At 47.0% G+C, this 24,290-nt stretch overlaps 2 protein-coding genes across 3 annotated transcripts in view; one reads left to right on the top strand and one right to left on the bottom strand.

Moving 5' to 3' along the window:
* Nucleotides 1-10,792, bottom strand: part of pds5a (PDS5 cohesin associated factor A) — a 24,065-nt gene extending 13,273 nt beyond the window's left edge. The window contains exons 1-7 of one of the 2 annotated variants that reach the window (XM_036516547.1): nucleotides 10,738-10,792; nucleotides 8,160-8,313; nucleotides 1,959-2,162; nucleotides 1,392-1,478; nucleotides 868-965; nucleotides 500-626; nucleotides 67-147 (exon numbers count right to left, since the gene is read on the bottom strand). In XM_036516547.1, coding sequence (XP_036372440.1) covers nucleotides 67-147; nucleotides 500-626; nucleotides 868-965; nucleotides 1,392-1,478; nucleotides 1,959-2,162; nucleotides 8,160-8,270 — 708 coding nt within the window. In that variant the 5' untranslated portion in view covers nucleotides 8,271-8,313; nucleotides 10,738-10,792. Of the gene's footprint in view, nucleotides 1-66; nucleotides 148-499; nucleotides 627-867; nucleotides 966-1,391; nucleotides 1,479-1,958; nucleotides 2,163-8,159; nucleotides 8,314-9,212; nucleotides 9,301-10,737 lie in introns of those variants that run through there. The other variant, XM_036516546.1, reaches the window with a different exon arrangement.
* Nucleotides 10,381-24,290, top strand: n4bp2 (NEDD4 binding protein 2). The gene is made up of 16 exons (XM_036516545.1): nucleotides 10,381-10,765; nucleotides 11,939-12,974; nucleotides 13,104-13,228; nucleotides 13,511-13,599; nucleotides 14,173-14,249; nucleotides 14,535-14,693; nucleotides 15,242-17,889; nucleotides 17,997-18,082; nucleotides 18,526-18,571; nucleotides 19,241-19,455; nucleotides 19,846-19,970; nucleotides 20,302-20,425; nucleotides 20,510-20,758; nucleotides 21,396-21,564; nucleotides 22,871-22,994; nucleotides 24,194-24,290. Exons 1-16 carry the CDS (start codon nucleotides 10,489-10,491, stop codon nucleotides 24,237-24,239), a joined length of 5,595 nt encoding a protein of 1,864 aa, XP_036372438.1. The 5' UTR covers nucleotides 10,381-10,488; the 3' UTR covers nucleotides 24,240-24,290.

The following is a 24,290-nucleotide window of genomic DNA, read 5'->3' as shown; positions in this document are numbered from 1 at the left end:
GGATTCAGCCACTGACACCTGCACCAGCTGCACCATGTGAGGAAACAGGATATGCTCAGTACTTACATTGGCGATGCAAGTCTCAATGGTTTGAACCGTTCTCTTCAGAAGAATCTTAGCAAGGTCATAAGCCTGCTTATTCAAGTTCTGTAAAGGCAGGACAACAAAGGATTTTTGTAGAAAAATGCTATAGCCATATTAGACGACTTTGGGTCAATGCGTGGGTGAGCTCCTAATGACAATTACAACCTCAACAAGAACAGTTCTAAATAACCCCATCAATCAAACCAAACCAGATGAGATTCATGATATTTTATCAGATCAACAAATAAACACAAACTGAAAGTGAAAACTGCCTAATGACACTGGGCTGGTGTGTGGTTGACAGTGATTAATCACATTAGATAAATGTGCCAATACACCAGTACCTTGTGGGCCAGCATAAGACTGACAGTGACAGTGATTAATCAGACTGAAAAATGTTCTGATAGGCTGATACCTTGTGGGCGGGGATGAGGTTGATGAGGATGGAGTCCAGCAGCTCCTGTGTCACTCCGTCTCCTTCTGTGATGATGGAGCTCATCAGGTCCAGCATGTGCATCTGCACCTTCTGGTTGTGGCTGTTACTGATTCACAGAGAGGGGCATTATGGGTAAAATGTCATACAATTGTCACAGCTTCTATGTCTGTGCAACTCACTGAGACATGGGAATTTACATCTATTAGAGGTAACGGCACCCTTTTACACTGTCAAAGATGCTTATATTGACTGATTTCAATAACAACCAGAGATATTAGACTCCTTTCAGGCTGATGGCATCTAATTTTAACAAAGATCACTGGCAGTATGATGCAAAAGCAACTTACTTGATGACAGAGAAGAGGGTCTTAAAGAGCTGGATAAAGATCTCATTGCAGTCCTCCAGCTCAAAGCAGATGTTATAGGACTTCACCCAGGCCAGGTTCTACACAGATTAAATATTCATGTATAAAAGGAAGTCAGTAGGGAGGTATGTGTGTTCTGCAGGGACGCATTTGTGATCTTCAGGTAGCAGCAGGTGCTGCAATTAACAGGCAGTGTCAACATCCAAGTAGTAGTATGCAGAAATACAATAAACAGAAAAAAAAAGACTTCTTTTCTTTGCCCAGATTAAATGTTCTCAAGAGGCTTATTGCTTAAGAGGGTCTGAAATGTAAATTATACTGCTGTCAAGCCTTTCCACATGCTATTTTAGTCCATACTATACAGAGTAAGGCCTTTGTTTTGTTAGGCATCATTGATCTCAGATTCAGGCAGACTCCCCTGGTAATTTCCTGACTGCTCAGCAGGGTTCCTCAGTGGGTTTCAGTGTGCACAGCTGAGCCCCACTGAAGACGTAAACAACACTCACCTCCAGCAGGTAGAAGTATCTGTTAAACTGAGGGCTCTTGGTGTCCTCAAGACCCTTCAGCTGCCTGGTGATGAATAAGAAAATGTCCTGGGGGAAGAGAGGAGACAAAGCCGGGAAGAGGTGGTGCTTATAAACTCTACATTTACACTTACAGGCTTCGGCTTTAAATTAGGATGCACCCTCTCAAGAAGTGCATTTCCACTGGCTGAACCCACGAGCCCACCCAAAGTACAGAGTACTGGTAATCTATATAGCGGAGATGCACCTTTGGTTTGAAAGGGTGAGGAGACAGAGAGCAAACGTTTTCACTACAAGTTTACTTTTCAGTTCTGTGGGAGGGCAGTGATACTGGTTGCTTCTGGAGAAGGTGGCATGAAATTGCTGTGCAAGTACTACAGATTAAGGGATTAAGACAGAGGCTGTGTCTAGACGCTGACATTGTCAAAGGAAGCTGTACCTTGTCGTGGGAGGTTTACGGATTTGAAGTTTAGGTTTGGGGTGTCTGTACCCTATGCTTGTCGTGGGAGGTGTATGGGTTTTAAGGTTAGATCTGGGATTGTCTGGTACCTTCAGCTTGTCGTGGGAGGTGTAGGGCGCCTCGGGGGCGTAGATGCGGAAGATGTCGGCCAGGCAGCAGGCCACCAGCAGCCGCACGTCCTTGTTGGGGTTCCGCAGGAAGAACTCGGAGGCCAGGTGCAGCGCCAGCGCCAGGTACTGCTGCTTCTCATCCTCCGAGTCCTGGTCCATGTCCATGAAGGTCTTCACCACCATCTAATGCACAAAACATAGTCAGCCATCTCCACCGCTCAGAGGGACCAAAACACAGTCAGCCATCTCCACCGCTCAGAGGGACCAAAACACAGTCAGCCCAGCCATTTCCATTGCTCAGCAGGACTAAACACCTATCCCGCCACCTTCACTGTGGAGACCAAAATGAAGGCAGTCATCTGCACCAATCAGGACAGATACCAACTGATTAATGACAGGTCTGCTTAGAGTCAAAGGGGAGGTGTAGGCATGAAAATAAAAGCAATGCCTTGTCCGTGTTGGAGCACGTGAGTGGATCATTCTGCGGATCATCTCATTGCTCAACAGCCTCTATAACCCCTCCACATTTTGATTCAACTTCTCCACTCACATTCACACACAGTACTTCTGCTCCACAGAATCTCTCCATATTCCACTCCAAGGCTCTCTTTCCTTGGAAACTGGCTAAAATAAATTGCTTTTGAAGTGTACACAATAGCTGGAGTGTAACAAAAGAAAAGACAAATATTTACTATGTGTCTTTACAGGTTCTACTAGTCATTCAGAAAAAAAAAACTCATGACATAATTCAACATAAAATGACATGGTTTTATCTTACTCATGATCTTGTTGACCTCACCCATGAAACAGGCAGACCCTATAATCCTGTAAAATACCAGTCATATTTATACGGTTTGATCATGAAAACATAATTTACTTGCTCAACACCATATCAGACAAGACTGCCTAAAGTCTCTAAAATGTCAGCCTGTAGCCACAGCACAGGCCAGCCCATACTTGCAGAGACTGTAGACATTAGCCTTCAGCATTATTTAACACTGCTCTGTATGGCCAGGCTGCAGTGCCCTGTCATTTTCCTTGAGCACTCAGCTGTCAAATTTTTGACACAGTTTTGACTTACAGTTTTGAGTTTTGTCTTATTTCTGCCAATCACTGACATATTTCTTCATTTAAAAGGACCAGGTTCTTCTAGAAATACTGCATTTGAGGCTTATTCTCCAAAAATGAATGGCACTGCATCTCAACATAGCCATCCAAAGGTTACAAGGAATCACTGTGCTAATATTTATGAAAATTCCTGTATCGTAGCAGTCATCAGCGGCAGTGCCCTGATCTTGAAAGAATTCTTCAGTTGCTTTGTTACAGGACGCTGTGGACACAATGCACCATGCACTACCCCAGAGGCAGTCAGCAGGACTGTCATCTTGTGCTGTAATTACAGCAGCTACAGCTAAAACAGAAGTGAAGTGTTTTTCCCTAAGCTGCTAGCAAACAGAATCTGAAGCAGAATACTGCTCTGCCCCTCCCCCCAAAAAAATCTGCAGGAAAACCCATGAAGACGTTTGACGAACGGAAGCATACATTTCCTTTTATTTATGTATTAGACTGCGAAGTTTGAATTCTTTCCTGTAAATGCTATGGGTAAACAAGAGTGACTTTGTCCTGGTATTACAGCTATTTCTGAACTCAAATTTCTCCTGTCAGCTGCTGCCCTTTCTCAAATGGTAAACCCAGGCTAAGCTAAGAGGCATTAAGGCTGACGTCACGGGAAGAAACTTACATGCAACTTTTATCGATCGCAGCATAGTCGTACCTTGACTGCGTTATGTAACACGCCCTGCAACCAACTAGCAACTCAACCGCAACCAAGCTGCAAAGCTGACAGCAGTCCAGCTTCATGCTAATTTAGTTTGTGAAGGTTTGTGCAAGTGGTCAAATGGCAAATAATGTGTCAAACTGAGACATCCACTTTGTTGGAATTGTAAACTGTATTAGTTAAGTAGCTAGCTAAAATTATTTGCAAAGAAACTAGTTTTGCACTAAACCACTATTCAAATGAGATTTAAATTGCACTCCATGTCCAATCATATTCATATCTTGTGTAATTTCATTCAATACTGTGTTCATCAGGTAGGTAGCTGGCTTAGTTGTGAAGAAACCAGTTCAGTTTTGCTGCAAAACCATACCTTGTGAGTTAGCTGACTGTGTAGGGCTTGACATGATCCGTAGTCATTTATGTCACTAATTTTATATCAAGTTGAATTGATGATGATTATCTTATTGCATTATTGCAATATTGCACTAATCAAACATATGACATAAACATAAGATTACACACACTATTTATATATGCTTGCAGTTGTGTGCAGGTTGCTTTGTGTAGCAGCAGTCTTTGACACCAACAATTTTTAGCATTTAGTTTAATTATAAGGAATGAAACACAATTACATTCCACTGCAGGCAATGGTGTCCTGTACATCGTCCCACTGCCACCTGTATTTCCCCTCAGCTTGGTGTATTATCTGTCCAATTCTTTAGTGATTTCTACATTACCAGGGCAGGGATTCATTCCACAGACTCTCAAACCAACCAGTTGGCCACCATCTAAATCTCACGGGAGAGCAATGCTGGGATGGCAGCACAATGCATCAATTATGGCTATTATAAATGAATTATTGCAAGAAAATTTTGATTTGGGGGAGGCGCTTGGGTAAACACACAGGAAAACCAAACATGCTTTCGTTCAGTCACACACAGAAAATCAACTCCCAGGACTCAGCAAAACCAATACTTGGTTGAAAGAAGTGTTTAAAACCAATATTTGGGCCTCATATTTGATTGTTTGTTTTAGAAATTTGTACCACTGAGAAAGAGATTGCAATTTCTTGAGACTTGAGATTAGAGATAATGCGGAACCCTACTCTCTTTAGGACCCAGGAGAGCAGTGAGTGGAAAACACTACCAATGTGTCTACTAAGAATCTGTGAGGGATAGAGCAGGGATGCTGCCAGCCAATCAGCACGCAGGGAGGGGGATGGGCAGACAGCCCTAGGCTGTGGTGGAGCTCTCCCTCTCGCTTGTCTCGCTTCACACTGTTACAGGATACACAGCCACTAACTGCCTAATGCCTTCAAAACTACAGTGACCACAGAGGTCTGCAGTCAGCTACGACACAACCTACACTATCCTAAAGGATCATCCTAAATTCTATCCTGCTTAGGCACCATGCACCTTGTTCTTTCACTCAGAATTAAAAACGCATCAGAAACGCTTTAATTTGTTCTATTTTTCCCTTATTTCACTGCCAGAGTGTTAAGAATCCACCCAGGAAAAAAAAAAAAAAAAATCAATCATCACTATGTCACAGCACAGCCAGCGATGAGCAGAACTGAAGAGGCTTTTTCCTGAGTCTCAAGAGAAGCTAGGCAGCCCATGTCAGTTCATGATGCCTCTGAGAACGACAGCTCCTTTATAAAGAAGGTAACTTTTCACGTATCCGATCTCAACTCAAAACGGCACAGATGCGCTTGGCTTTTAAATGTAAACAAATGTTGCGCGTAATCAAAAACCAAGCAGTGAAGATATTCCTACAGCTCTCCTTTCGTCACTTCTTGCAAACGGCAGTTACTAATCTAACGATGGCATCTAAACAGACGTTCAACGCGACTGCAAGAGGTGTTCCTGCGGAAAAGATGACACGTACTTCAATTTCTACGCACACCCGAATGCAGATCACAGGCAGGTTAGAGTCTGGCCAAACACAAAAGCATGGTGAGGTTGTTCTGTTTAGCACAGCTGAGAAAAACATTAAAACAAGCAGAAAAGACACATCACACTAGTGACACTAAAGGCTGGATCTGAGGCAGTGGCAATTACAGCACAGGCCCCAGAATGGAACCAGTGTTAATGCAACCTGATTAATTTAATCTTAATCCACTGTAAACACCGGCCCCTGGTCAGCTCTGTTGACAGTACCTTATGGTTAAGACGAGGATTACACAGACAAAATCTGAGCCTTGAGCAGCGTATAGGAGCTCCAGCATGTGTAACATTTAAAAACTTGTAGGGGAGTCATGTATTGCATGAATTTAGAAACGTGATGGAATTACCTGAACCAGGAAACGTTTAATAATTTTATCACCAAGGCAGTATGACGAAAAGAAGAAGAATCAAGCAAGCCAGCAAGAAGTCTGACCACCTAAACATTAGACAAGCAGGAAAAACCCTGTGGCATGCTGGTGCAGTGTCAAGGGCACTGAACTGAGTGGACTGGGGTTCAAACTAAGCAGCCAAACCAAATGTCAATAACAGCCTCCACAAGGAAACGAGCAAATGTTTCTTTTTCAGGGAAGTCTGAAGGCTGTGTTGATTACATTTGCACAGTCGTTAATGAATGATCCGTAACTGCAAGGACACCACTGTACACAACTCCGCTTCTATTATATCAATTGGGGGCGACGACAAATGGCAACCATGCTCACACATATGGCAGTCAGTGACCCCTGAGGAGTCATATCATGTGATATTCTGTCCCACAAACCTGCAGGCTGCAGGGAAAACCTGCCACTAAGCAGCCCCACTGCACCTTCACAGCTGACCACACTCACTCAATGCTCAGCCCCTTCATGTCCTACTGTATGACACTCGTGTCCACCTCCACAGATAGGCAAGCGCTTGTGTGTCTTGCCCTAACTTTTTGGCCAAGGCTTTTTCATAAAAGGCAACTTGTCAAGTTTCCTCACAGATGATGACGACTCGACTAAAAGGCTAGGCCTGTAAAAACACAATATTAGGCTGAGCTTTGGTGCCACTTGAGACGTATTAAACCACACTTGCCTAGAGATCCTCCTCCAAGCAAATCCAGGCTTAATAAAGCACTTACATTCTGTTATGATTCATTAAAAGCATTTTCACCCAGCAAGTGGGCCCTCAACAATTTAACTGCAATCTGAACTGGGAGAGCATCCATAACAACTGTAACAGTCACATAAAGCAAACAAATCCATTTTTTTGTTCACAGGAGGCAGAGCTATCAACTATCATCAATGGAATAAATACACAGAAAATGCCTAAAAGACATAATGATTAACATCAGCTTCTACATATTCAATAATCATAATCATATTTCTGAAACCTGAAGAAAATTAATGCACATAAACTCTGAACACACACCAATAAGCCAGAAATATATCAGGGCATACCAAGAGCTTTAATATAATACCAAGATTGATTTTTATAAGATGCAGTAACAAACAGAATTTTAAAGGATACCAAGGTAGACTCAAAAAAGGTAAAAAAAAAAAGTAGCCATCTCAAGAATTATTCAGGATATGAATCAGACATTTAGTTCAGGCTGCAATTTCCATATGGCAAAGTTACATGCCAGTTTTCACAAAAAACTCGAGAAGATACTGTTACAACAGCTGGTCGCATTTCATATGGGACGACCCCATGATTGAGCCATGCCAGTTTCTCTCTGGACAAGGAAACAGAATTCAGCGCACATCCAAACCAGATGTGAACAGCAGTTCCCACAAGGAAATGAGGTGCGCAGGTGTGTGCTTTCCTCAGAGTCTCTACACTCACTTCTCCTCACAAACGGCTAAACAGCAGGTGACTGAGACAGCGTTCTAGCCCTGTTTTCATCTGTGCCACTACTTTACTCCCGGCTCATAACTAACCTCAGCATCACATCACGCCTGCTAGGCCTGACTTAAGCTCTAGAATGGATACTAATCAACCTCTGAGAAAAACGGGTGATGCAAATCCCATCTACACAGGTCACCCTCAAAAACAAGCTTTTGACCAATGAAAGGTCTGCAACATGAGCCACCACAAGGTTCTGAATATAGCACCACTTCACACAGAACCTTACCAACTACACTCACACAGACTTTAACCTAGTTTGCAACTGCTTTGGTTTATTCAAAATCAGCACCCTAAAAATACCGGTCACCACTACAAGTTTGAATTAGCGTTACAAATTCATACATCTCTTTCTAAGAGCACCACAAACCATTACATATCAACGATATTTTAAAAATTCTACACCGTTTTGGCCATCACAGATTAAAGATCGACAGTTACAGCAGCTCTAATGGACGTGTCAATCAATTTCACTGTGCAGATGAATGACACATATGGGGCAACTTGTCAATCACTGCGCACAAGACGAGCCAAAAGAGGCACGAAAATCAAGACATAAAACTGTTCTCATACCTTTAAACGTTTGACCACCTCATCGTTGCTGATCTTGTCCGTGATCTCCTTCACCCCCGGCGGATAAGTGATTTTACCGTCCGCTGGTTTCTGGTGCTGTGGGAACTCCATTCTCTTCAGCGTTGTTGTTGTACACACAGTCCTCTACTGGCCTCTATGGGTCGGAAAACAAAATCGCAAGACCATAAATCTACCGCACTTTTCTCCAATTCAATTTTAAATGTTCACTTCACGCCCGAATGTAAAGCTGTTAGCTCTCCGTCCGCATGAAAATAAACACGTGAATGACGTTAGAAGACTCTGGTTCAGGGTTTCCGAAAACTCCCCCCAAAAGCAGCTAAAACCCGCCCGTGCAAGCTACCATGCTAACATTAGCTAGCCACAGACGGTCCGGGTAGCGTTCGCATATTCTCTTTCATTCCCTCAATAAATGTCGTCCACGTTAAATTCGGTCGTTGCGTAATAAATGTGAGCAAAAAATCCCAATAACCGTTCCGTTACAGCAGCTAGTTAAAATGAAAAATTAAAAAAAATCAATGCATTCAAAAATAACAGTATGAAGTACTGCGAGGGGAGGTTAGTGGCTAGCTAGCTAACATTAGCTAGCTCCGGCCTAGCTTAGCTTTACGTTAGGCCTCAAACTATTACAGATAGCAACATATACATTAAAAATACAAGCAGACGGAAATCAAATGTGAACATTTTTACTGACGAGGGTCCATCTTCAGATAAAATAAAATTTTCACGCTGACCTTTCTGGAAGTACACTAACTTTACCCAAAGCCTAATAATTTACTTGTTTGTTTCTTCTAACTTAAGATTCTGTAGCACTAGCTAGCTGGCTAATATCACATTACAGTAAGTTAGCTAGCTAGCTACACTGCCCTCCCTACCACGAACTTGCCTCAGTATTTGGTAGCTGCATCCTTATTTTTAGGCATAAACAAGCAAGTATGCTTGACATACAACACTCGCCTAAGATATCTAGCCAACTAACTGGTTAAAGTTAGCACTATTCCACCATGCTTTAATAAACACCATTTCAATATTTACCTCATGAATGAGATGTTTTAGTGCATGAGTCAGGTTTAGGTGAGGTTTTTAGTTTCGGCACAAAGCTCCTTCTCATAGGCAGTGCAGTTCTCCCTAATGTCTCCTCAGAAAATAGAAGCACAGCGCCACCCTCGGTCTGAACAGAGTACGACAACGCAGCCCCAGCGAGGCGGGAGTCTGCAAACTACACAAAACTTATCAGGGAGAGGAGGGGGAGGTCGCTTTTACCGTAACCCTTACAAGAGTGGCGCATTTACATTTAAAGATGAACTTTGAAACGCGCAACAGTCACGTTTCCCATTACAAACGTATTTACGTCAACTGTAAGCTTTCTGAAGTAGCAGTTGTTCAGTGTACAATCTCTACCGTTCGCAAGAGATATTAGTAACGTGATTATATATGTATATGTGCTCATATATCTGAATATAAATATATATTTGTGAATATGTATTTGTGTATACATACAAATAATCACGTTAGCAATTTCTCCCTGACGAACTGTAGCAAGTTGTATTATTATTATTATTATTTTACCTCCAATAAGAACAGTACCACCAGCAACATAGTTGCAAATCATTGTGAGTGTTTTACTCCCATGCAAAAGTTTCATGTATTATGACAACATAATTTATGAAGCTGTCTATTTCCTGCAATAAAAATTAACCATTACCATTAACCACTGTAGGAGCTAGTGTGGGAAAGCAGCGTTGATGTTGTCTATTGATGTGGGGGAGTGCCCCGCCAACAATGTGACAGTATCGAACCAGAGATGCTGTATCCATGGGAACTAAGACACCGGGCGACCTATACGTTACCTTTAAATTTATGTCTCTGTAAATTAACTCAAAACATCTCATCACTGGAACTCCTTAGATTCCACTATTTAAATAGATACCAGATTTTTTTTAGCAGGACCAGTACAGAATGCAGCGTGTGTGTCTGTAACGTTAGTCTCCATAGCGATAAACACTCAATTATATTGCTTTCTTGACGCGAGATGCGATTGGTATTGGAGATGTGTATTTGCTAAAGTTAGCTATCGAGCGATAGTAATGTAAGTTAGATAACGTTTCTCTCCCCAAACTCTAACCATGGGGAATTGTAGGACTGCTGTTCAATTTCCAATCGCTTGGTGCGCTGCAACTTAAGTTTAGCTAGTTAGCTATGGTGCGCTTCTTGAGAGGTTGTTTGGTTGGTTTTAGCTGAAGTTAGTGTTCTCCGTCTGGTCACCTAAATTTGTCAACAGTGGACGAGTGCCCATGGGCTAACAAGAGAAATGCCACGGAAAAAGAAAAGTGGGCAGAGTCCCGCCCGAGTGCCCGGACTGGCAGCTGACCGCGGAGGCAGTCTGAATAATGTCGGGTCCATGACTGACCGAAATATGGCACGAAATGAAACAAAAAACGGCGATAATTGGGGAGCTGGCACGCCGCTGACTGCAAAGTCAAGTGATTCTTCTGGGAAAGAAGAAATCGTGAACAAGATGCGGGAAATGTTCTCTCACTTGGATCCCGAAGTTATTTACCTTGTGCTGGCCGAGTGCGATTTCCGAGGTAAAGTAGCCGGCTAACGTGGCTAACCTGTCTGAATTCCTAACTGACTAGCAACGCAGCTAGCTAACTGGCTACACTAGTTTGCCAACATTACACTGCATTGGCTGCGTCCCATAAATGGCGGTGATAGTGATGGGTTATCTAGCCGCGGCAGTCCCATGACACGATCCGAATACCGTGTAGCTACCTAGAGTACAAGATTAATGTCGAGCTAGACCAAAGCAGGGCCCCTATCTTGTTAGCATTCCCAACATTCCTGCACTAGGTTGCGTTAACCATGACAAACAACTTGCGCCCGTAAATCCCGACGATGACGAAGTTGCTTTGGAAAAGTTGGCTGAAGCATTTTGCACTTATCTGCTTGCTAACTAGTTTGCCTTCTTGTTTTGGTGACATGGCGGTCTTTCGACGTTGTGTCTAGCTAGTTGCTGAAGGGCTTCTAGCACGCAGGGAACATATTGCTACCGGTGTCATGTGTGTCGTTAGTTTCCTTTTTCCATACACTTTATGTATTTTAAAATGGATTATTAACCCATTACAACTTGGTGGTTGTGATCTAAACTAAACACTGGGAAACCTTGTTGAACTTGACACTACACTATAGATTGTAATCTTGCTAAATGCAACAGAGGCCTTGTTTAGCATTTAATGTGTAGCTGGCAACTGTGTTGAACATGATTTCCCCTAGCTTACCGTTATCGTAAAATTAGGGTTTTAGTGCAGCCAGTTGAAATGTAAGAAAACACCTGGAATCTGATACCGGACAGATATAGCATATAGATATAGTTGGTGTGTTTAGTGGGTACACAACATAATATTTATATATGACAGTAGAATTTCCGAGGTTAATGCATTTATTTGTTTCTGAGTATTAGGCTAATTTCTAACGGATTTGTTTGAACAAGTTGTAAATGTAGTATTTCAGCATTCCTAATGAATAGTTTGTAAGTGCCACATGAAGTGTCATATGAAATTGGAAATATTTGTCAAACAAAAAATATTGTTTATGAACCAGTAAAAAAGTGTATGGAATCACAGTTGAAAATACAAACATTCAGATAAGCGTTGGTATTTTTGTTTTAAATTTTATCAAATCGAAGGCACTGTGTAACTGAACATTGGGTGCTTTAGTGAGCAGGCCAGTTCACTTTCCTCCTCTTTCCTCCCACACAGTGGAGAATGCAATGGACTCCCTGCTGGAGCTATCTGTAGCGGCTGAGGGAGCCGCCCCACTGCCTGCTCCCGTTTCAGGGTTCGAGTTAGCGGCTTCCCTGCTGTATCCCAAACCCCAGCAGGGCAGCACTTCCGCGGCGGCTAACGGTCCACACGTGTTCCAGGAAAAGGGGGAGGACCGGGAGGACCAGGATGCGATCGGGACACACCTGACGGCAGAATTCGACACACTCATCGACAGAGAGCTGGAGACGCTGGAGACGCGCCCCCCGCCGTTCGGTGACCCCTTCTCCTCCGTCCCGCCTCTGGGGGAGCAGCGGGCGGCTCGCGAGGCTCTTCCTGAGCTGCTGCAGTCCAGCGTGGAGCAGAGCCCCAGGTCCGGGCGGGAGCAGCAGGCTCATCCTGATGGGGCCTGGGGGACCGTGCCACGGGACGGCTCCGGCACCCAGTCCCCTGTCAGTGGGCTGAGCTTCATCGGGTCCGGTTTCCACCCAGAGCAGGCGGGGCTGCTGGATTTTAGCCACCTGACAGCTGAGTCTTCCACAGGGACGAAGCCTGCTCTGGGGCTGGGGAACAGCGGCCGCCCCTCTGCTTTCCAGGCTTATAAGAAGAGCCCCGGTTCCGTCCCCAGCGCATCTGTGGGCGGCCGAGTCGCGGTGAGCAGCCGTGAGGAGGTGGCAGTGCCCGAGGCACGGGGCACCTCGGCCAGGGGTCAGAGTGCAGAGGCGAAGGACACTCTACCGGCCCCATCAACATTCTGGAACATCCAGGCCTCAGAGTTCCAGCCTCCCCAGCCGGCTTTTATCACCCCCGTAGCGCTGAACCCTACAGTTTGGAACTCGCAGCCAGTGGCACACTGGTTTGGTCATGGTCCCATGCAGCAAGCACCCCTGAAACCCGCAGCCACCATTCCTAAATCCTGGGCCCTACCGGCAGCACCCAGATCCCCATCTCAGTCCAGGAGCGCCCGTTTGGAGGGACGGGTGTTGGTGCTGCTGAGGGGGGCCCCAGGATCAGGCAAATCCACTTTGGCCAGGTATGGGTTGGGGTCCAGACCCAGATTATACTGATGTCAGCATACTGTCAGCACTGTGTATGAGTCCAGGTGTTTGGCTTGCAGTGCTTCTGAAAGCAGACTGATGTGTGCCGATGTCATTGTGTACAGGAGTATCTTAGGACAGAATCCCGGGGGTGTGGTGTTAAGCTCAGATGACTTCTTCAGTCGTGGCGGACATTACTGTTACAACCCGTCTCTACTGGGAGATGCGCACGAGTGGAATCAAAACCGAGGTGCAGTTAACCTGATGGTGAAATAGTTTTGTAATACCGTCTGGAGGGACGAGTGAATGGCTTGGTGCCCTGATCCTCATATAATATGTTTCCTGTAACTTAACGTTGCGTATCTAGTTATTGATACAGTTCTTTATTTGTGTCGATCTGTGGTTGTGGTATTAATATTACCAATCTGTGTATACCTGCAATCTCCATAAGCATCTTTGTTTTTTCGCATAAAAATGTGCAGGTGTTCAGGGTGTAATGATTGTTACTCTGTCTCTGCTTTTTCCTCGCCAGCCAAGGAGGCTTTTGAGAAGGGCGTGTCTCCCATCATCATAGACAACACCCACATGCAAGGCTGGGAAATGAAGCCGTACGTGGCTATGGTTAGTGTCGCATGCCGTTCATGCAGAGAGTCCCTTAATGTCACGCCGTCGCCCCCCTCCTCACACGCAACACTCAATTTAGGCCTCTCACTTTGCAAGGGGTAGAACATATATCAGCACAGCACATTGCTGGCATTACATGCAATGCGCAGCCTGGGCCCAAGCAACAGATACTGTTACAGTTTACCAGTCAGTGGTTTCCCCTGTACATACCATTCACACACAGCGCACACACTCCTGCTGTTTCATGTCTGTACCAGCTAATTTGTACCTTGTCTTTATTCATTTGGCAGTTGCTTTGGATAAAAGCGTCTGTCAAATGAATAAATGTAAATGTAAATATTCCTGTAGTATTTACAGTATTAACCCAAACAGGAATGTGCAGACTGCTTCTGTATGAGCATATTTACTGCCTTTTTTATCCAAAATATCATGCTTTACACCTCACAAAGCTGCAAGTCTTTGTATTTTGTTGAGCATTGCCTTATTATTTGGCAATGTGTATCAGTGTTTTTCAGTCTGTGTTTACATTTGAGTAATCCGTTTAAAAGAGGAAAACTGTTTTTTTTACAGGCTAAAGAACACAAGTACAATGTGATATTTCGTGAACCGGACACCTGGTGGAAATTCAAACCCAGGGAGCTGGAAAGGTATGTCACTCCAGTTTTTTTTCTATCCCAGGTCATAAGTTCTTAGCTTTATTGTAGATAAGCACCCAACCTTCATGTTTAACTGTAATTTTATTTGTATGGCTGACATGCTAGCTTTGTTACTGGTATTTCACAGACCTCATTCAGGCCTGTAGTAAACCATAAATTTACATTGTGAATTTGCAATTGACAGGTGTAGAGATGACTGACGAATTTGCTATTTTTAGCACAACAGTATTCGCTTCACAACCCCCCTTGGGGTAACCCCCCGTGCTGTCTCCCTAGACGCACCAAGCATGGGGTGCCGAAGGAGAAGATCAGGCGCATGCTGGAGCGCTACGAGCGCCATGTCTCAGTAGACACTGTCCTGTGTTCGTTCCACAAGCGGCCGGAGCTGAGCGACAGTGGCCTGACCCAGCCCCCACCAGAGGCCAGCCTATCACAGTGAGTCAGCCCCGCCCACTGAAACCCTTTCTGTCTGTCTGTCATTAGAGCCCGCCTGGGGCTGTCCTCTGAGAAAATGGCAGTTTACCACACTTGGCATATTTATTCAGTTGGAGTTTGAAATTGCTTCGAAATTGTTATTTCATTAAAAAATAAAATTATTTGAAAATGGATACCAACATGTCTGCAATTCGACATACCAAACAATAAGCTCTTGTAAAGGCTTTGGACATCTACTGTAGACAAGCACTTTTCCTGTATTTTCTTTATATGACAATGCTATGTACCTTTAATTAGAAAAAAACTGTTTGGCACACACATGGGAAAAATGTTCTAGGATACTAGTGTTTTCAGCAAAGTAAATACAAATAATTGCCAGTAGATGTTTTCAGGTCAGTGCTTGAGTGCTTTTTATTGTTGATGGTGTGGTGGTGGGATTATGGGTGGAGGAAGGGCTGACATTGTCTTACTCGAGGGGCATTGTAGAGGACGTCCTGTACAAATGAGCTATTTGACGCATGCTTCTTTTCGGGCTCCCATTCCCATAGGCCGTCGCCGTCCGAGGCGAAGCCAGATCTGGTGGAGGACCCCCACTTGAGCCTGGGCTCTTCTAAGGCCCATACCCAGCTCTTCTCTTCCCTGCCTGACGTGTCTTCGGTGGGGAGGGGCTCGGCCAGAGAGGAAGGCCTGGACACTGACAGTAGCAGGAGCAACAGCAGGACTGGCAGCCGCCATGGGTCCAGTGCGTCTCTGTCCGTACCAGGACAGAGTGTACAAACTGATGCGCCGCCAGAGCCAGACCTGAATGAAGCCGAGCTGCTGGATGCCAGCGCTTTGGACTGGGAGCTGGACACACGTTCAGCTGCTGAAGATGAGGGTCGGACTCTGGACGGCGAGAGAGCGGCAGAATTCAGCTGGGAGGAGCGTCTGAGCGAACAACCCGTGGCCTTCTCAGAGTCCATCGGCCAGCGGGTGAGGCGGGACAGAACCCGCACCAGGCAGGCTGACACCAGGAACGGAGATGGGGCCGGGCGGTCAGAGGGTAACGATGCCGTCCCGAGAAACGCCGGTCTGGAGGAGGGAGAAAGGGCAGGTGGCGGTGTTCGTGTGGCAGGCAGTGACTGTGTGAGGCCAGAGCTGTTGGAATTTTTGGGGGACTGGCCCACAGAGGGGCTGGAGCAGCGGGGGCAGAGGTTGAGAGAGGGGAGGGGGAAGGGGAGGCAGCAGGAGGGGAAGGCCGCAGCAGAACAGGACGGAAGCCACAGTTCCGAAATGGAGGAAGGCAGCAGCGACAACCAAGAAAAGACAGAGTTTCAGAAGTTACTGGATCTGTTACAAGTTGGCACCAGCTCCTCACAGAAACCAGCAACCTTTTCTGTGGGCTCTGGTGTGGCATCGCCTGCGGATTCCGCAGTACAGTCCAGCTCAGAAGACCTGAGTCAAGAGGCTGGATCTGTTTACAGGGGAACCAAGAGTCCCTCTCTGTCTGGTGGGGAGGGGGTGGATCAGAAGACAGGGAGGGACACCAGACCAGAGCTGCTGGACTTTGTGGCTGACTGGACATCTTCTGGTACTACACCCGTGAAGGATACTCCACTGAGCCCAGATGTGGAGGCCCTGATGACAGCATCCAATGCCAGGGAACAGGAGGATGACAAGCTGCTAATAGGCAGGGAAACCATCCTCTTCACCCCTGACACAATCACAGAACACCAAAGTGGAGGTTTTGAAGGGTCGAGAGGCTCCTCTGGGACCAGGAACGACCCAGGGACCACCTCTCAGAAGTCAGAGACTCCTGGGGCCATGGGTGGGGTGGAGGCGGAAGGAGGCCCCGTGACCACCGTTTCGGGGGGCAGCCAGGAGCGCAGGACGAGGCACAACCGGCGATCGGGGAAGCAGTGCAAGCTGGCGCTCACCTTCACCAACAACAGCCCCACCTCGCCCAGGCTGCAGCCGGAGTCCCCGCAGGCCTCCCCGCGTCTCAGCCTCCCCCCCGCGGGGCGGCCCGCGCCTCAGCGCAGAGCCGGCGCCTGCACCTCCACGCAGACCGACCCGCAGGACTTCGCCCTGCTCTGGAGGATGGATCGGCGGCAGCAGACCCGGGCCGATGCCGAGCGCGCGGAGGTGAGGGTGCTCAGCGCGGACTGCGCCCGCTTCCAGCCCAAGCCGACCGAGCCGGTGGAGCCCGGCAGCCCCCGTGAGGTGCCGTACCGGGTGCTGCACGACAAGGGCACCCAGGTGGAGGAGCAGGAGCTGGGGAGCGGCCTCGCCAGCAAGTCCCAGGACCTGCAGATCCTCAGCCGCCACTTCAAGCTGGTGTCCTTCGACACGCTGGAGGACCTGTACGACATGTGCCACCAGGACATGCAGTGGACCACCAACCTGCTGCTGGACTCCGGAGAGCAGCTGTTCAAGGACGACGATGACAACGAGGAAGAGCTAGCACCAGCAGGCCAGGACGGTCTTACCCGAGAGAGCGGACCTTATCCCGGTGTGCCAATGGATTTACCCAATGCCCACAGGGAAACAGAGGGTTTTGTTCTTCTCGATATGGAGCAGTCAGAAGCTCTTGGCCAGTATGTGGGAACCGAGGCAAGCTCTGGGGATCTGGAGGCGCACCCTAACAGCGAGCGGGGCTGCAGTGCTGGGGAGCATCAGGTGACCACCCAGGAGGGCGTGGCCAGGGAGGAGGACAGCAGTGCAGCTGAGGAACTTCCCCAAGCAGCAGCGGAAAGCTCTGTGAATGACCTCCGCGCACCAGGAGAGCTCTCTACAGGTCAGCCCAGGGGAGAAGGAGGTACCTCCCCACCGCTGTGGGACTCCAACGAACCAGAGGCTCCTGGGGAAACGGAAAGGAGACCGGAGACTGAGATGGCACCGCCCCCAGCCCTGGATTCAGACCAGCCCACATCCACAGCACCATTGCAGAGGGTAGGACAGGAAGGAGAGCAAAGCGAGGGGGCAGCTGACCTCCTCTCTGAGGATGATGTCACGAGGTCTCTGCTGGTTCAGCTGGAGGAGATGAACAAGCGGGAGAGGGAGGAGGCGCAGAGGGAGAGGGGCAGAGAGAGGGTGAGAGCCAGCCAGGCCAAGGGGGGCCGATCACCCCTGAAGATCCAGTCTTTGGAACTGAAGCTGCCCACTGAACTGGCCTTTCAGCTCACCGAGCTCTTTGGACCCGTAGGCATTGATCCAGGTATTTCACAGCAGAGCTACGCAGGGTTTTCAGCTGATAATGGGAAATACAAAGTTTCTGCTTTACCCCCTTGCTAATGTGATCATTATCTACCTTGTTATCTCCAGGTGCGTTGTCCACAGAGGACTGCTCAGTGCAGATTGACCTGAACCTCGCCAGGCTCCTGCACCAGAAATGGAAAGAAACCATTAAGGTGTGTAGAGGCCCACCTGTCTTTTTTGTCAGGTTAACACTGCACTGAACTTGACCATTTCTGTAAGTAACAAATGTGACTTTGGTGGCCTCACCCATTCACCGAATAAAGAGCCTATTCATATGACCCATTTTAACACTTTCCGTGCAAGAAATAGGACAACCAAAGAACAGAAAACTGGTCTGCTTATGCCATAAGCAGGAAAGATATAATATCTACTGACTTATCAACATAGCTGATTCTTTTACACCCCAGCACATATGGAAAATTGATTGGCAGATTCTTGAGCAGTGTTCATAAATACTCCAAATGTGTTGTTGCCTTAACGGAACTAATTTAATCACTCTCCCAGGTATATTTGTTCCAGATTGCTAGTTAGTCATTTTAGCTGGAAGACCAGTGGACTGTGGCCATGCTTGATGCATACACTGTTATCTCCATAGGAGCGGCAGAGGCTGGAAGTGCTCTCATACCACCTGCTCCAAGAAAGTGAGTGCGTTATACACTTGCATAAATGAAAAGACCTGCCTATGAAAAGATACCTCTGTGTGTTCTGTTAGCAAATTTAAATACAGGGTATTTGCTTGGACATTATACTAACAAATATGCCCGGTAATGCCTTTCAGAGAATTAAATCCAGACAACCAGAGATGCACCTATTGTAGTATTACAGCATACATGCTTATAAGTATTTCATTCTTCTGTTGGGAGAGTACCATGCATTTTAAGGTTCTTTGTCCTGGTCTGGGGTTTTATGATTCCTTTCCCTACTCAGGACCAGACCAAGGGCAGATAAGTCAACAAATACACACACACAGCAGGCAAGAGGGCAAATGGCGTACCACCATAGATACCCCTAAATCAGCGACCTCAGGTCACGTACCTACCTAAAATAAGCAGCCATTGCTTTAAGATTGCAATAAGTTACCTAAAACCCAGTCAGATACTTAAAGCCTCGAACTAATGATTGCCTGTTTGGATTCACATTTGATTTTGCCAGATAAAAGCGGAAGTAGGGCGTGGTATGCCAGCTTTGTTTATTGGTAATAATATATCTCTGTTTTGTTCCTGTTCCTGGTCATCTTTTCTAAACCCTTCTTCTTCTCTTCACCCCCCCTTTTTTTCCTCTCGCCTCATGACTCTTCATCTCATCTTTAGGCTCTGTCCACTGGGGAGAATCTCAGACGACCAAGCCAGCGGCCAAAGAAGGAGCTCCACATTTCCTGATCGGTACAGACGGCTTGGCATCTCTCAGCCAGTTGGAGGTGTCTGAGAGCTTCCCCTTCATGGATCACTGGAACGTGCCCCAGTACCACGTCTCTCTGCGGGATATCATGATGGAGGAGGAGGCCCTACAGGAACACCTGGAGAAGGTACCCCCACCAGGAGTGCTGAACCAACCATCTCTGCATGGTGGTTGAAACGCCAGTGTAGCACAGTAGTTTGAAAACTGGGCTGGAAGGTGCAGCTTGGAACTGTGGGTAGACTCCTCCTATTTTAGTATAATATCCAGGCATGTAAAAGGACACTGTGTAAAACTTAAACCATGTTGCCTCAAGTAAGGCCGTCAGTGAAGCAAATAACTGTAATCGAGTATTCGATCAAATTGAGTTAGATAGGAGGAGAAGAAGGCCATAATCGTTGCAGAGAGGTTGGATTGAATGTATAGGCAGCCCTGTTAGGGCCAGCATTCTCTGCTCTGTCAATGCGTGGAATAGGGCACTGTTGTTGGTAACACAAGGTAACCGTTATTGCTGTTACAGTCCAGAGTGGGCAGTGTGGACGGGGCTGGGAAGGACGGCGCCACCCTGCTGAAGGAGAAGCAACTGTACAGCTTGTACCCCACCATCGACCGCCACTTCCTCAGCGACATCTTCAAGGATCACAAGTGAGCATCCGGCAGAAGCCCGGGATTTTTCTGAGAGATGCTGCGATGCAGGAATAATGATGACTAATGGAGTGCTCGCAAAGACTGCTCCTGTGGTTCATGTGGTGCATTTGTTCTCTTTCTGAATGAGAAAATGAATGAATGAATGAATGAATGAGCCTGTGTTGGGCTTACAGAACACCATAACTAGGGTCAACATGTGCATGTCAAACAGCCAACGCGAAAGGATATTTCAGTTGAATGAGCCAGTTCAACAGAAGATACACTAAGTTTTAAAGGTAGTAGCCAGATTTGCTCTGAATGCCATATTTTTTTTCCCCCCACCCGGCAGCTACTCCCTGGAGCAGACGAAGCAGTACCTGAAATCCCTCCTGGACGAGGGGCCGGTCCGGACGGTGGTGGCCCAAGACACGGCCCAGCGCAGTGACGCCCAGAGGGCGAACAGCAACGAGCGGGTAGGGAGGCCCTGGCCCACTTAGCCCTCATTTCCCTCAAATCGCTGAGGAACTGCCTAACTGGCCCCCTCTTCCCCAACACAGCGGCACAAGGGCAAGGAGTCTCCCTCCACACAGAGACGGAAGGGCAAAGAGTCTCCCTCAACGCAGAGGCGCAGGAGCAAAGAGCGAGGGCCGGGCGGGGGAGAGTTCCAGGACACCGAGGACCCGGAGTACGAGGATTTCCGGACCGAGGCGGTCCTGCAGAGGCGGAAGCAGCAGGAGAGCTTCAGTAAGGCCGCAGAGGCTTACCGACAAGGCAGGAAGGATGTGGCCAGCTTCTACGCGCAACAGGTGGGCCACAGTAACAGTGAAGAGCCTGGATGCATCACATCACATTATTACATTATTGTCATTTAGGAGACGCTCTTATCCAGAGCTCCTTACACGCCGTAGGTTACAATTTTATCCATTTGTTCAGCTGAGGCAATTGTGGGATAAATACCTTGCTCCCTGTAGGACACACGTAGGTGCAGGTCATCAAGCCCCTTCATTAGGGCCGCCGGTACAACCAGAACAAGTGTGACCACAGAGCCACAGCATACTGTACTCATGTAGCTACTAAGGCTGTGTTCTGAAAATCGTTACCTTTCCTGTATTTTGGCAGGTAACTGGGTGTGTAACTGGGTTTTAAACTCATTTTTGGTTATTGAAGCAAGTATCTCAAAATGAGGCGAAAGGAAAGCAAATAATATATATTATTTGAGTATATATTGATATTTATACTCTGTAAGTGAGCAATTTCCGGCACAATAATTTCCTTTGGGATCAATAAAGTTTTATCTTATCTTATCTTATCTTATAATAACTAGCACACTCCAAATGATTGTGTCACCTGTGGCAGATTTTTTTGTTTTGTGATGAAAGAGCCCCGGATGCATGTGTTTGATTCTCTCCCCGGCTCCTCTTCCTGTGCGCCCGTCTCCCGCAGGGTCACCTCCACGGGCAGAAGATGAAGGAGGCCAATCACCGCGCGGCCGTGCAGATCTTCGAGCGCGTCAACGCCTCGCTGCTGCCGCAGAACGTTCTGGACCTCCACGGCCTGCACGTGGACGAAGCCCTGTACCACCTGCAGCGGGTCCTGGAGGAGAAGACTGCGGGTGAGAGGAAGCGCGCTCACCCCTCACGTCACTTCTGTGTACCGAGATGAGCTGGTAGACACAGGGCCAGAAGCCAAAGAGAGAGAAGAATCTACCGCTCCGACAGAGGGAGATAAGGCGGAGTGCTCGGCCTGATCTGCCTCTCTTGGCTGTGTTAGTTTCAGCACTCACTGTCTGAGGGGGAAATTTGTAACTGTGAAATCGAAACACGGCTGCATCTGGGTTCTGAAAATGTTCAGTGCTTCACGCTGAACAGATGCAAATGCAGTTTCAGTCAAAACAACTGTCTTGGCTCACTCCACAGGGGCTAAGCTAATTTTGACAGGTCAGCGCTAAGCAGCTGGGGGGGGGGGGGGTGATAAGGGTGAAGGTGACGAGGACAGAGTCAGGCAGGGCTGTTTGCTCCGGGTTCATTTACGCTGAACTGCAGAGGTCAGTCCACTGGAGGCATTTTAAAGCTTCTGAAAAGCGGCTGAGATGAAAAGTTCCGCTCAGTTCATATTCAGTCTCTTTTAATGTACGACGATTGTTTTTCATGATTTTGTGTGGTTGTGTTTTGCATGCTGCTAAGCCATTGAGCATTTTCTGGGGAAATGAAGTTGTTCTGCATTATTGCTACTTTGACTTTATCTCTTGTTTGGATGTGGCCAGTGCCAAGTCAGCACTGTCTGCGTATGTGTTTGTTATCAGAGCATATCTACCCACAATCCTTTACCGGCATCTGTGAACAGCTGAGGAGAAGGATGAAGACTGGTTGTGCGTGCATGCTTGCGTGTGCATGTGTATGTGTGTGTGATACAGCGGATCAGCTTCATGTTTTGTTAGACTAGAATTGAAGCTGAGTCTGATTCAGTTTCTGCAGGCCCTTAATAGTATAGCTAAACCGCAATAAACATGCAACAGCATGATAAAGAAGATGATTATGGGGAATCGGTCCGTTCTGTGAATCAGCTTCCTGTTGTGGGAAGGCTCTCGAGTGGGCCAGAGTGAGAGCCAGCTTGGCACATAGGAGGCTACATCTCTGCAACTGTGGTGCCCTGTCTGCTGTTAACCAGCCCTCATCTGTCTCATGCCTGGTGGGCATTTCCGTGTTTGTGCAACTGCACGCATCCGTTTCTAGACACCGTGCTATTGTGTACGGCCTGCGGTTTGCATCTGTGCTCCAGCGTGCACGGCGTCGTGATGAGCATTGTGTGTGCGCGTGCGCGTGTCTGTTGTGGTGGTTTTCTCGGCTGTGTTGTCGTTCTGAAGCTTGTCCCGGCGCCTCTCACCGGCTTCCTGTAATCCGCCCCCCCCCCCCCGACAGAGTGGCAGCAGGGTGGGTGCAGACCTCAACTGTCAGTCATCACCGGAAGGGGGAACCACAGCCAGGGGGGCGTGGCCCGCATCCGGCCCGCCGTCATCGACTACCTCACCAGCCACAACTACAGGTGAGGCCGAGACGGCTGACCCGTGACTCATGCCAGCTCACTCTCCATACCGCCTGCTGGGTGATGGATGTGGTTTTCAAATAAATGCCCAATCTCAAGGCCTAGAACACCTGAGGATGGCCCGACATGAACCCAGGAAACACATTCCGTTTTACATCACCATTCATACGCTTGGAATTTTCCCTCATACAGGATTATACTGTAACTTCCGTTTTTAAAAATCATCCATTTATACGGCTGAATATTTCACTTTATATGGCCAAATTCCTGCAGATGAATTTATATAGCTGAATATTAAATAAGCCTTATAAAGACCACTAATTTGTGTAGAGGATAACCAATTTTCAAATATTTAATTGAATTTTTTTTTCATCAAAATAATTTTCAGGTATTATGTAGAACAGCCTAAGGAGCCCTGAAAACAGAGTCAGCTGGTTTAAACTGCTCTGCAGTGTAGTGTCTGCTTAGAGCCCCACGTACCAGCTAACAGGCATTTACACTGCTGTTGCCTCTGTGCTGTGTACTGTGGTATTATGAGGGCAGTCTGGATGAATCAGTACCTCAGAGGTAAAAACATGTCAGGAAATGTAGAGGGTATAAATAACACAGATTAGAGTGAAAACGGCTGGTGTATGGTGTTTGCTCTCTCTCTCTGAGGGGAAAATGGAAGGGTTTGTATTGAGCAGGGAGGCCTGCTGTTCAGCAGCTCAGCCTGCTGCGTACACACTCACACAAGAGACAGAGGCCCCTGAAAAATCGTGTCAGTTTCGTAACCTGTGGTCCGAGGTATGAAACAGAATTCGACAGGATAGCGAGTGCCGCTTTATCTTACTGTCTGCTTTTTGAATGTTGAAAATACTTTGTCACTTGAAGTTTATTTTATGTGTTTTTGAAGAAAAAAGTTGTGTATTTAAGTTGGCAGTAAAATATTGTTATTCACAAATGTTGTGAATAACCTCCTTAATGCTAAAGTTTAAGAAACTAGGGTTAGTGCGATCAGTGTGTTTCAGTGATGTCAGGATTGCATGTGGCAGAAATGTTATCATTCATAACGGCCTCCTCTTTATCTCTTGTAAATTTCAGCTGAGCTAATCAGTAACCTAACCTTCATATATTGAGATAAGTAAAGTAGGGGTGTCCTGTGAATGACTTTACTCTCCCGCTCTCTCTGTCTCTCCCCCTCTCTGTCTGCTCTGCAGGTTCACTGAACCGAAGCTCGGCCTGGTGCTGGTCACACTGCACTGAGCCCACCAGCACTACAGGGCCGGATCACAGCACCCACTGTCAACATGTCTC

Source organism: Megalops cyprinoides, chromosome 22, assembly GCF_013368585.1.
Source record: "Megalops cyprinoides isolate fMegCyp1 chromosome 22, fMegCyp1.pri, whole genome shotgun sequence".
NCBI lineage: Eukaryota > Metazoa > Chordata > Actinopteri > Elopiformes > Megalopidae > Megalops > Megalops cyprinoides.
The sequence above is the reverse complement of the archived record's forward strand: the minus strand, read 5'-3'. Positions and strand labels throughout refer to the sequence as shown.